General features: G+C 40.4%; 1 protein-coding gene across 6 annotated transcripts in view; it reads right to left on the reverse strand.

Annotated features, from left to right (window-relative positions):
* The window catches only part of Atg5 (autophagy related 5), a 111,562-nt gene that overhangs the window by 73,821 nt on the left and 24,945 nt on the right, over positions 1 to 12,796 (reverse strand). For all 6 annotated transcript variants that reach the window (XM_075944410.1, XM_075944384.1, XM_075944364.1 and 3 more), the window contains one exon: positions 10,105 to 10,183. In XM_075944410.1, the coding sequence (XP_075800525.1) occupies positions 10,105 to 10,183 (79 nt within the window). The remainder of the gene's footprint in view (positions 1 to 10,104; positions 10,184 to 12,796) is intronic.

Below are 12,796 nucleotides of genomic sequence, written 5' to 3' on the forward strand. Positions count from 1 at the left end.
GAGACCTGGCCCCACCCCTCATCTGCCATATGGTGGCACGGGCTGGAGAAAGATGTCCTGTCAGCATCAACGTCTGGGTAGGAGAGCTGGCCCTGAGGTCATGGGAGAGGGAGAGCTGCTCCTGCCCCCCACCAGTTGCAACACTTGGGAGAGCCAGGCCCTCTACCTCACCTGGGCAGCACAATAGAGCCAATCCCATTGGTGATGTGGCTGAGCCAGCCCCAAAGCTGTGAGCATGGGAGAGCTGTCCCCATTAGTCATCTGTTGTGTAGTAGCAGGGGCAGGGGTGAAATTGCCCTCCCCCAATTAACGCCTGAGGTAGGTGACAAAGTTGGCCTTGATGTCATAAATGCTGGGGAGCTGTTTGGTTGCAGTGCTTGGAAGAGTGGCCCCTACTCCATGCATGGTCAACACAGCACAGCTGGCCCTGAAGTGTAGGTGTGGGAAAACTGACCCTGAGGCTATAAAAGCACTAGAACTGGCCCCACCCCTTGCTCATTGCTGCAAGGGGTAAAGTAGCCAGGGCAATGCAGGAGAGCTCACCCTGGTGGTGAGGACAGGGGAGAACCGGCAGATCGACCAACGCTATAGCTGCCCAGGACCAGACCCAGGGTTATGACTTGGCCCAGCTCAACGTCTACCCCATCTGTGATCTGCTGGAGCATGTGAAGGTACTGGTCCTGCAGACCCAAAGCTGCAGGATCTCCACGACACAGGGAAACAACAGGATATCCAAGGACTCCCAGTGAGGGCTCAGCATTGATAGTTTAGCAGAACCCAGAGACCTCAAACTAGATCAAGGACTCTTTGCCAGGAACACTTGCAAGCAAAGCAATTGAATTAAAAAAAAATAAAAAAAAAAGGAGGTCTACCTCAATCCAGGGAGGCTCTGAAATCCTCCATGATAGGAACTCAGAAAAAAACAGAAGGGGGGAGGCAGTAATGCAAAGCAGAGAGTCTGTGCAGTTAAAGCAGCTGAGTGAAGTACTGCAAAGACTGACAAATGCCGTCACAACCCTGGCTCCCACTTGTGAACGTACCCTTTTCACATCTACCCAAGTGAAAGTAAATGAGTTTTTTTCAAATCTCGCAACGAAATTACAAAAGATCTTTGATTCATTACATTTCGAATCCTTCCTAAAATGCATTAATCATTGTGTATACTTGCTTATTTTTCTGATCTAAACAAATTCTCAAAGATAAAGAGTGTGATGCAATGTCTAATCTATCATTTATCTTCCAAATTAGAAGCATGACAAACTAAACTTAATTTCACTTTTATAGTAGTACTCTGAAAAGTTCCCTTTATATATCAGTTTGCTTGGGGGAGTGTCTTTTTTTTTCCTTTTTATCGTTTTGCACACACACCAAAACCAGGGCTTTTGGTATTTTACCACTGAACAAAATCCTCAGACCTTCCACTAGATATTATAACTGTGTTATTTAATTAGAATATCATGGACTGTCTGTAATGTATCTATATGTATTAGAAGTAACTTAATAGCATTACACCAAAACACTACTTAAGAGCCAGTGAAACAAACTCAGTCTATTAGCAACGGCACAAAACTGATGGTACTTTATTAGAACAATTAAGCAAATTCAAAATATACATTACCCAAAACATATTTCCATGTCATATATAAAGAATCAAATATCTGATGAAACATAAGCTCTCACTCTTTTATTAGCAACTCACCACTAGTACTAGATTGAGCTTTAGAAGGAAAAATATAAAGTCATAGTTTATAAATTCACTTTAATAAAAATCCTAAAAAAATTCTTAACATTACTTTGGTGAACACACAGCTAATTTTTTCTTTTTTTTTCTTTTTGGTTTTTTTCGAGACAGGGTTTCTCTGTGGTTTTGGAGCCTATCCTGGAACTAGCTCTTGTAGACCAGGATGGTCTCGAACTCACAGAGATCCGCCTGCCTCCCGAGTGCTAAGATTAAAGGCGTGTGCCACCACCACCCGGCATAAAATTTTTTCTAATGGATAACTTTTCTTTTTTTTTTTGGTTTTTCGAGACAGGGTTTCTCTGTGGTTTTGGAGCCTGTCCTGGAATGGATTACTTTTCACGAAAAGAAAGAACATACTGGGAAAAACAATCCCATGCCTGTTATAATCCCAGATTCAGTTGGTGGAGGCAAGAGGAACACAAATCTGAGGACAGTTGGTTATGAAGACTCACAGCCCACCTCCTTCTGTGCCCTCTCTACCCACAATCTCAAAATCGGCAGAAGTTAAATGCCAAACATGACAGCAGGTGCCCAAATTTTCAGTATTTGAAGACATGAATTCAAAGTCATGTACAGTGCAGGAACCAGCCAAAGCTATAAAACTCTATCTTAAAATACAAAAGAAAAGAAAGAGTTAAACAAACCAATGCAAAAAAAATAAATGCACCAGACACCAAACAATGTTAATATTTCTCAATTTTCTTAAAATTCTATTTCTACCAAGGTGTAACCTACAAGCTTAGCTAGAACCAATCATCACTCCTTGCTACAATCTATGGGTATTTATTTCTCATCATGGCTCCTAGGTCCTATTTGTTGAATCTTAGAGTAGCTTTGCTCATTTTCCCCTCTAAGTACTGGTTTACATACATTTACACACTTAAAACACCTATCCAAAAGCAAACACAAGCCTCAACCTCTGCTTCTTTTTGGCTTCAACCAAGATCTATCACCCCCAAGCCTTTTAGTTCTTATCAATTCATTGCCACAGTTAGCCAGCCTGACTAGTCAGAGAAACACCTTTCAACCAGCTGTTTTAAGCATTTACCAAAAGTCTAACACATGTGACTTTTCTACAGTCACACACAAGTTTCTGTTATCAGCACTTCCCATTTTCTGGCTTGTTTGCTTTTCCAAAACTATTCTTAAATATTGGTGTGGTTTCTGTTTAAAGTATGCAACCTAGCACCCTTTTTATTCATTCCATATCCTTACCTTGAATAATAGTATCACATACTTCCATACCATATATGAACTGTAGATTATTAATATTGTTTCCTGCCAGGATCCTTCTTAGAACCTCCAGACCCACACAAGTCTAGTTAAATGTCCCAGAAGTACAAGCAACTCAACAAACCCAAAGATAAACTAATGCCACCACCACCCCCTCCACATATTCCATAGCAAACCTAGTCTGGCTATTCTGTATTCTAAACAGATCTGGAATTTCCCAGCTTTCATCACTCACCAGTCTGAAAAACCTTGCAACAGCACCCGTGAAACATGTTCTGTTACTGTGATAAAACACTTGACAAAAAGACACTTAAAATTAGGAGGAAAGGACTTATCTGCTCACACCACCAGGTAACAATCCATCAATGAGGAAAGTCAGAGCAGAAATTCTAGCAAGAACTTGAAGCTGAAACCATGGAGGAATGATGCTTGCTAGCTCACTAACTAGGAGACAGATCCTCAATCAGTTTTCTTACACGGTCCAGGACTGCCTGCCCAAGCTATGGTGCCACTACATGAGGCTGAAACCTCCAACGTTATTTGCAACACACCTGTACACAGTCTATTCTGATCTGGGCAATCTTTTCAATTGAGACTCTCAGGTGACTCTAGTCTGTGTCAAATTTATAGTTTTAGCTAACAAGGGCACATGCCCACAATTTTACACCCTTGATGGTTTTGTACTTGGAGTCACAGTGACCTCCCGAACACTAAGACCTAACCTCTCTCAACTTTTTCTTCTTTTAGAACATAATCAAAGCCATCAAAATTCTAAATTACCTCAGGGTCTGCCAGCCTCCACCCCCTGCCCCGCCCTTCCCTGCACACACTCCCTGCTTTAAGTACCGAGTGGCTCTCATCGTCAGCACTCTTTGAGTTCTTCCAGCAACACTCATCTCTGCCTTCACATCAACTGTTAGAGCACTCTTAGAACATTCTTTCTCCTTGCCTATTCACTTATACATCTGGCCAAAGATTCCTCAGCTTCAGGTTCAGCTTCTATGGCACACTGTCTAGAAACTTACACTTTCTCCCAAGTCAAGGTTAACCTCAGGCTGTGCCTACAATGGATTCTGGTCGTTAACATATTTACAGGAAACAGTGCTCTGAAAGTCCATAAAGCAAAGGGTAATGACCTCAACTCTCTCAGTAAATCTTTCTTAAATAAGCCAAATTACTGAGGTGTGGTTCACACACAATGAAACATAGGAAGTTTTAGAGGAATTGACTTTAAATAACTATCAACCAAATGAGATAGAGAACATTACAACACAGGAACAACCACATCCCCTCATTCCTCACCAAAAGTTAACCACAGTGGCTACCACCACCCTTATTCTCCACCAAGTTTACCACAAATACGATGGCTACCACCTCCCTCATTGTCCCCCCAAAGTTAGTTTACCACAAGTTATTTTGTGTACTGAGCCACAGACACCCCTTTCTGTACCTCCAGCAATCACTAAGATGGTATGCTGCAGCAGTTTTGTTCATAATAAATGCTCAAAAATAAAATCATATATGAAAATGTGCCACTGACATAGTACACTCTTCAGATTCACTCTCACGATTGCACAGATCAGTAACCGACTCCTCTGTTACTCAGTTGTCAGTGAATGAATGTCATGTGTTTAGCCCTGAAAACCTGTTGCTAGTACGACCTTTACCTGGTTAATAAAGTCACTATGAACATGCAAGTGTCCTAGCAGATATCTTTTCAATTTTCTAAATACATAGCTACAAACAGCAATTAATGCCATTCAAAAAGGGGTGAGTTATTTTCTTGAAGTGACAATACAATTTTAGACTCTCCTCAGCAACATTTACAGTTCTGGGTACTCAATGTCAAACTTTACCAGTCTTTTTCATTTTAGTCATTCTAGTGAGTGTAAAGTAATCTCTCTCTCTGGTTTTCATTTACATTTCCCTGATGACTAAACATGGTAGGCACCTTTTCATGTATTTATTGGTAATTTCATATGCTCTGCAAACTTTCTGTTCAAATCTTTTGCATTTGTTCCAAAGCAACTGACAAATGAGGTAAGAGGCTGAGCATAATGCGAATTCTGTGTGTACTTACACAAATATTGCCCATGAGAAGCAGCAGGTGCACACTGAATTCTGTACCAGCTAGACAGATCTGAGCAGAAATGCAGCCCCCACATTAGAAATATTTGATGTTAGCAGCCACACTCACAAACACCAGCCACTACAACTTCTGATTCCAAATAAGCTTCCCACAGCTTCACAGCTGGCATGTGTCACCTATCTCCACAAGCAAACGTTTAGTCTTACTCAACCTTAAACGCCACCCTTGCTACAGTATTTACATACCTCTCAGCTACATTTCCCCCTGTAAAACTGTGCTGTGGATTACTGCATTCCTGTCTTTTTATGTTATCAAAGGTTGTAAACTTTCCCTACAAGTCTTGCAGTTTTTAACTACACAATCTTAAAAAGCTGTGTTTTTGTGTCTGTTGTTTTGGTAAGGAGAACATGCTGGATTACAGAAGGACTGCTTCTATAAATTATAAATGGAAGTATCACACATCCTTGTCTTCTTCCTGACTCAAATCATCATTAAGGGTCTGGTGAGATGGTTCAGTGGTTAAGAGCACTTCCTGCTCTTGCAGAGGACCCAGGTTAGGTTCCCAGCACCCACATGGCCGCTCACAGTCACCTACAAGCCTAGTACCAAAAGATATGACACCTTTTCTAGCCTCCACAAGTAACAAGCACACATACGGTATACATACATTCATTCAGGCAAAATATTCACATAAAATAAAATAAATCTAATCATTTTTAAAATATCAGTTAGGATGATTTTTGCTATGGCCTTGATCAAACTGAGTAAATTCTCTTTTATTCCTAAGCTTGCTAAAGGTTTCAATGGCACTGGTTACTGAACTCTGTTCATATTCTTTTTTTCTGTGTCTACTGATTTTGCTCTGTGACTTTCTACTTTATTTTGCCAATGTAATGAATTATACAGATTGATAACTCAGAATTGAATCAATGTTGTATTCGTGAGATAAACCCAGCATAGTTTGCATTGTGGCTTTTCTAGGTACTTCTGGGTTCAGTTTGCTAAATTTTTATCGAAGATTTTTATATCCATGTCCATAAAAGATATTAATCTGCAATTTACTTTTAATTACTTTAATAGTATTGGGGTCAGTTATTCAGTTTCTAAAACATGTTGGGAAATGTCTTTAGTGCTTGCGTGTCTTTGTGTCCTTCAATCATATGTTCCAAACTGTGAGAACTGTGTTGCGCTAGGATACAGCAGGATCTGTGTTTACTGAATTAGTAGTTATATTTTAACCTAGAATTCAAAATATTTTGGAGTATATTTACACATATAGTCACACACACAATTAAACAACCTTGGTGACATCACTAAAGCTTTCTTTCAGTTACTAACAAGTCATGGAAGCAGGCAGATGGTGGTGGAGGGAAAACAGAAGGCAGAGGTCTCTACAGCAGGGACTGTAGAGATATGTAGGGACATGGCTGCAGTGACTGCGAAGCTGATAAGAACTTCTGAGGTGGATGGAGCTAACATAAAACTTATTGGAACATAATGGATGGAAAGGAAACAAATAACAATAACAACAAAAATCTATAAAGGCTGTGAAAGCTGGTGCTTGTTGTGGGAGGTCCTTCTGTCTATATGTTGCTTTTATTGGTTAATGAATAAAGAACTGCTTTGAGTCTATGGCAAGGAAGAACAGGCAGGGAAAGCTAGGCTGTATGCTGGGAGGAGAAAGAAAGAGTGGAGTCAGAGAGACACCACCAAGCCTGCTGGAGAAGGACACTGGAACTTTCTTTCTTTCTCTTTCCCTCCCTCCCTTCCTCCCTTCCTTCCTCCCTCCCTCCCTCCCTCCCTCCCTCCCTCCCTCCCTCCCTCCCTCCCTTCCTTCCTTCCTTCCTTCCTTCCTTTCTTTCTTTTGGACAAGGTTTTTCTGTAGCTCTAGTGCCTGTCCTGGAACTATCTCTTGTAGACCAGGCTGGCCTGGAACTCACAGAGTGCTGGGATTAAAGGCGTGCACCACCACCACCTGGCAGGACACTGGAACTTTAGCCGGTAAGCCACAGCCACATGGAGATACACAGATTAATAGAAATAGGTTAAATTTATGTAAAAGGGGCGCCATTTTGTAGTGAGGAGGCGAGCAGGCCTGCTTTTCATCCTGCCTGGCTCCTGCATGGCTAGCTTAGCCCCGGAAATAACACACAAATTGTATTCTTTTAAACACTGCCTGGCCCATTAGCTCTAGCCTCTTATTGGCTAACTCTCACATCTTGATTAACCCATTTCTATTAATGTATGTAGCACCACAAAGTGGTGGCTTACCGGGAAAGATTCAGCATGTCTGACCTGGCGGCTGGCTCCATGTCATCTGACCTCACTGCCTTCTACCCAGCATCCTGTTCTTTTTACTCCGCCTATCTAATTTTCTGTCCTATCAAAGGGCCAAGGCAGTTTCTTTATTAACCAATGAAAGTAACACATAGACACATGACCCTCCTCCATCATTTCCCCTTTTTCTGTTTAAACAAAAATGATGAAGCTCCAGCCCAAGATGGACATAGGTACCGGTTGTAGCCATTTTTATTGCCACAACTCTATGGCGTTTCAAGTTCCTTGCCAGCAAGCAAGCTGCAGCATTCTGCTCACAGACACAGTCAGTTAGACCGCCTGCCTGAAAGAGTCAGAGTTTGCTCTGGCAGGACAGCCCAGAAAGCCAACATTTTAAAACGGCACAGCATTTTTTCCTGCTATGGCTGAAAGCCGAAAAGCATGCATTCAGCTTGTCATCAACAATATTTAAGTGTTTCGTGGCAGGACCTCTTAAAAGAGCTGCAGGGTATTGCAGCTAAAGCTGAGTCAGGAAGCCTCTCTTAGAAGAGAGCTCTTGCTTGCCTCTAGCAAGCAGAGCAGACCCGAGAAATTGCTGCTATCAAGAAAACATGCTTTACTCTATTCTTTCCCAAGCTTTCTCAGGCTTTCTGTGGATGCAGTTATCCACGTCTGGGCGCCATTTGTAGAAGGAGCTGTGGGCTGCATTCCGCCACCCGGCTCCCGGCTGCCTGGCTAGCTTATGCCCTGAAATAACCACACACAAATTGTATTTTTTTTAAACACTGCCTGGCCTATTAGTTTCAGCCTCTTATTGGCTAACTCTCATATCTTGATTAACCCATTTCTATTAATGTGTGTAGCACCATGAGGTGGTGGCTTACCGGAAAGATCTTAAGCTGCGTCCATCTTGGAGAGGAGAGCTATAGCGTCTGACTCACTGCCTTCTTCCCAGCATTCTGTTCTGTCTACTCCACCTACCTAATTTTCTGTCCTATCAAAGGGCCAAGGTAGTTTCTTTATTAATCAATGAATGTAACACATAGACAGATGACCTTCCTCCATCAAATTTATATGTAAGAGTTAGCCAATAAGAAGCTAGAGATAATGGACCAAGCAGTGATTTAATTAATACAGTTCTTGTGTGATTATTTTGGGTCTAAGCTGCCAGACAACCTGGAACCAACAAGAGGCTCCCCGCAACAGGTGCTATGTCTGCCAAATGGTTACATCATATTGAACAACCCAGGTGAGTTTGCTTAAATTGAAAGCAACCACAGTAACACATTATTTTGCAAAGCACCTTACTGTAGATGCACAGGGAAATAATAAATGGTCAGCCAATTAAAGTATGAAGAAAAAGCATCATAGGATGCAAGAGGAGGCTGCTTGTTCATTTTCCGGGTGCCCACCCAGACCTGAATAATAACACAGAAACTGTATTAATTACAACACTGTTTGACCAATAGCTTAGGCGTATTCCTAGCTAGCTCTTACATCTTAAATTAACTCATTTCTGTTCATCTATGTATCACGACCAGGTTGTGGCCTACCAGTAAGGTTCTAGTGTCTATCTCTTTTGTCAGTTACATGGCATCTCTTTGTCTCTGCTTACTCTCTCTCTCTATATATATATATATATCTGTTTGGATATCCTACCTGGCTTTATTCTGCCCTGTGATAGGCCAAAGCAGCTTCTTTATTAACCAATGGTAATAAAATGTATTCACAGCATACAGAGGGGAATCCCACATGAATACAAAGAATGGAGAGTGGTCTTCAGGAGCTGAGTGAAATGACGACTTTCTCATGCTCTTTATGCTTCTCCCTGCCATCTGAGAGCCTCTTGAGAGTGATAACTCAAGATGTTCTCCAGAACTCCATGTTGTCCATGAATGGGAAAGTAGGAGGGCACTACATAGTAAAGAGGGAGGAGATTATTACGTTATTTTTTATTTTTGTTCCTTAAGATGGGTTTAATGATGTAGTCAAGGTTGGACTCAAACTTATTGTGTAGCCCAAGCCCTAGCTGAGTGTGAACTCAAAACCTTTCTATTTCTACCTCCTGAGCACCAGAGTCACTCTGAGTATCACCATGCTCATCTGTGACCAGTATTTTACAGCTTATTAGGACAACAACAGGCAACATTAAATTTGCCTGGCTTTAAAAGGAACAGGAATCAAAACGTCTCAAAATAGAGGCTCACTAAATCTTTGGAGTCCTGTCAAAGCAGATACAGAAATTCTCAACAGTACTAGGTTATTCTAATCTCTACTCTCATGCCCACATCTACACCTGGGGATTTTATTTTTATTTTATGTTAGTTTAGAAATATAACTCTATATATTATATATAGGTTATATATAGAACAAGTTCTATGACCGTTGGAAACCTAAAACATGGTTTACTCAGCTCTTAAAAAGAGAAGATGTTTATAGATTAAATGTTTTGCCAAAAATTTGGAGTTGAAGAACATCTTAAGGCAAAGAGAATAGGAGTGGAAAGCTAGGGAGTGAGTGAGCAGTCAGACGTGGAAGCACACACCTGCATTCTCAGCACTAAGCTGGCTAAGCAGGAGAAATTCTGAGTTTGATTCTAACCTAGACCACACAGTAAGGTCCTTGTCCACATGAGATACAGACTGAGCCCATGTCTTAAAAACAAACAAAATAGGAGAAACAATAAATAACTTACTTGAAAAAAAAATTCTATTCTATTAAGAACCACAAATGAAACAAATAGGAATTGCCATTTAAACTATACCTTGAAATGTACTGTGATGTTCCAAGGAAGAGCTGAACTTGATGCAAGAAGATCAAATAGTAAACCAATTGGATAATGCCTAAAAACGAAAGGTATATCTTAAAGAGAGAAAAAAATATAAATTTATAACTAAATTCCCAAACAAATTTCCAACACTCTATCACCTACTGTCATAGGCTTTACAGATTACTCACTAAAAGTAACTTTACACAGCTGCATGCCTGGGTTAATACATGGGCTCCATCCAGCTGCCAGGGTTTTCCTTCTAAACTTTTCATTTCCCACAGGAGTCTCAATAGACCCAAGGGGATTCTCATCAGCTGCTATAGTGTAGTGTTAATTATCACTCAGGTACTTTTAAGAGGAAACTATTTTTTGTAAGTTTATTTAAGCACTAAAATATCTTATTTATTTTTGAGAGAGGACCCCACTATGTGCCTGTGGTTGGCCTGCAACAATCTTAACCAGACTGGCCTAACTACAAGGCAAAATTAATCCTTCTACCTCTACTTCCTAAATGCTGGGATTACTGATGTGCAAATCACATCTGGCTTTTTACAGCAACTGTTCTGTCTGTTTTTTGAGATAGTATCTCATGTAGCCCAGGTTGGCTTTGAACTCCTGGTTCAAGTGCCTCAAGAGCTGTGTTGTTAAAGCCAGTTTCTAAAAAAAAAACAAAAAAACAAAAAACAAAAAAAAAAAAACTAAACTAAACTAAATAAATTTTTATGCTGTGTGGGAGTTTTATCTTCAAGTATATTTGTGAACCATATGCATGTGCTGTCTTTAACAGGCCAGAACAAGTATATTTGTGAACCATATGCATGTGCTGTCTTTAACAGGCCAGAACAGGCCATGGGACTGGATTATTGACAGTAGTGAGCCACTGTGTAGATGCAGGGACTCAAACCTGAGTGCTCTAGAAGAGCAGCCAGTGCTCTTAACCAATAAGCCATCTCTCTAGTCCCTGCTTTTTATTTTCAAAATTTAGAAATTCCTAAATTTAAAGTCACTCACCTAAAGAGCATGTAAATCCCCTGGTTTATGATTGCTTCTCTTAACATTACATATGTATGTAAATATCTAGCCTTTTAACTATGAAGTCATAGCAAAACAGGTTCAGAATATCCTTTACAAGAAGCATCAAACATTCTAGGCATGGTTGCACATGTCTATAATTCCAACATTTAGGAAGTAGAGGCAGAATCCAGAATTCAACGGTCAACCTCAGCAACACAGCAAGTTTGACAACAGCCTGGGCTATGTGAAACCAGTATGTATAAAATGATAATAATAATACTATTATAAATAAAAAGAAAGAAAAGGCTGGAGAGATGGTTCAAACAAACTTGCCTAAATTCAACTTTAAGTTAGGATCTCCTGATCCTAAATTGAGAAGAACAGACTCCCCAAAAGTCATCCTCAAACCTCCACAAGTAATCATTTGCTTATTCCGCCAAAGCAGTCTTTAGAGAATCTAGAACTGCCACAGTATGAAAGCATCATATATAAATGATGACCATTTAAGGTATAGTAGTAAGAAACTTCACTCCTTAAAATGCAGTGTTAGAGCTCCCTCTGCTGTCTAATCAGATCATTCCAAAGAGTCGATAGGATTTTCAGATGGATCAGTACATCTGTTTCTTAGATAAGTTTTAAGAGTTATCAGCAATACAATGCACTAGGGCTGGCAATGGGCCCCAGGATAATGAATTTGTAGCCTATGAGAAACTGTGTCTTAGAAGCTATCTGTGCATTGATAATATTTTTTCTTTTTGAGATGGTCTCTCTGCAGAGCTCTAGCTGTCCTAAAATAAAACTCACTATGTAGACCAAGATGCCCTCAAACTCAGAGATTCATCTTCATCTGCCTCTTGAGTGCTGGGATTAAAGGTATGCAAAATTGTGCTGGGCTTGTATCGTTTTTAACTTATTGGGCATTCAGTGCATCTAACACTTTTATTCAATAGCTTTTTATTATAATTTGGGCAAATTAAAATAAGCAACTGGGAAATTAAAGAATAAAATAGGAGAAAATATTAAGTAGAATGTCAACAGTTATGGCACAAAAGGCAGTGAACTAAAGCTCTCACCCCAGTAGCTTCAAGGCCACGGGAAGAAACAGCCATGATTTAAAAAAAAAAATTATGATGCATTTAACTTTATTTTATATGCAATGGTGTGAAGGTGTCAGATTGCCCTGGAACTGGATTTACAATCACTTATGAGCTTCCATGTGAGTACTGGGAATTGAATCTGGGTCCTCTGGAAGAGCAGTCAGTGCTCTTAACTGTTGAGCCATCTCTCCAGCCTAAAACACCAATAAATTGACACAGCCTGGAATACAGAGTGAACCTCCTACTGTCCTGGGAAACAGAGAAAGACCCTGATTGCAGAAAAGGGGGGAAAGGACTTTCCAGAGGGGTAAGAATGAAGCCTAGTGGAAGAGCAATTGCAGAGAAAACCCAAGACTAGAATGTTCAGCCCTCAATGATGTGTGTGTGTGTGCGCGCAAGTGCATGGTGGTGAGAGCTTTTCAAGGGATAAATACCAAATGGAGGAAGATGGTATATTTAAGACACACCACTCTTCTGCAGTAAAGAAGAAATTGGTCCAAACATTAAACATTATTGATGTCATAATCTAGTAGAAACATCTTATTAACATATATCAACCTTAAAAAAATATAAGC

Source organism: Microtus pennsylvanicus, chromosome 1 (genome assembly GCF_037038515.1).
Source record: "Microtus pennsylvanicus isolate mMicPen1 chromosome 1, mMicPen1.hap1, whole genome shotgun sequence".
NCBI lineage: Eukaryota > Metazoa > Chordata > Mammalia > Rodentia > Cricetidae > Microtus > Microtus pennsylvanicus.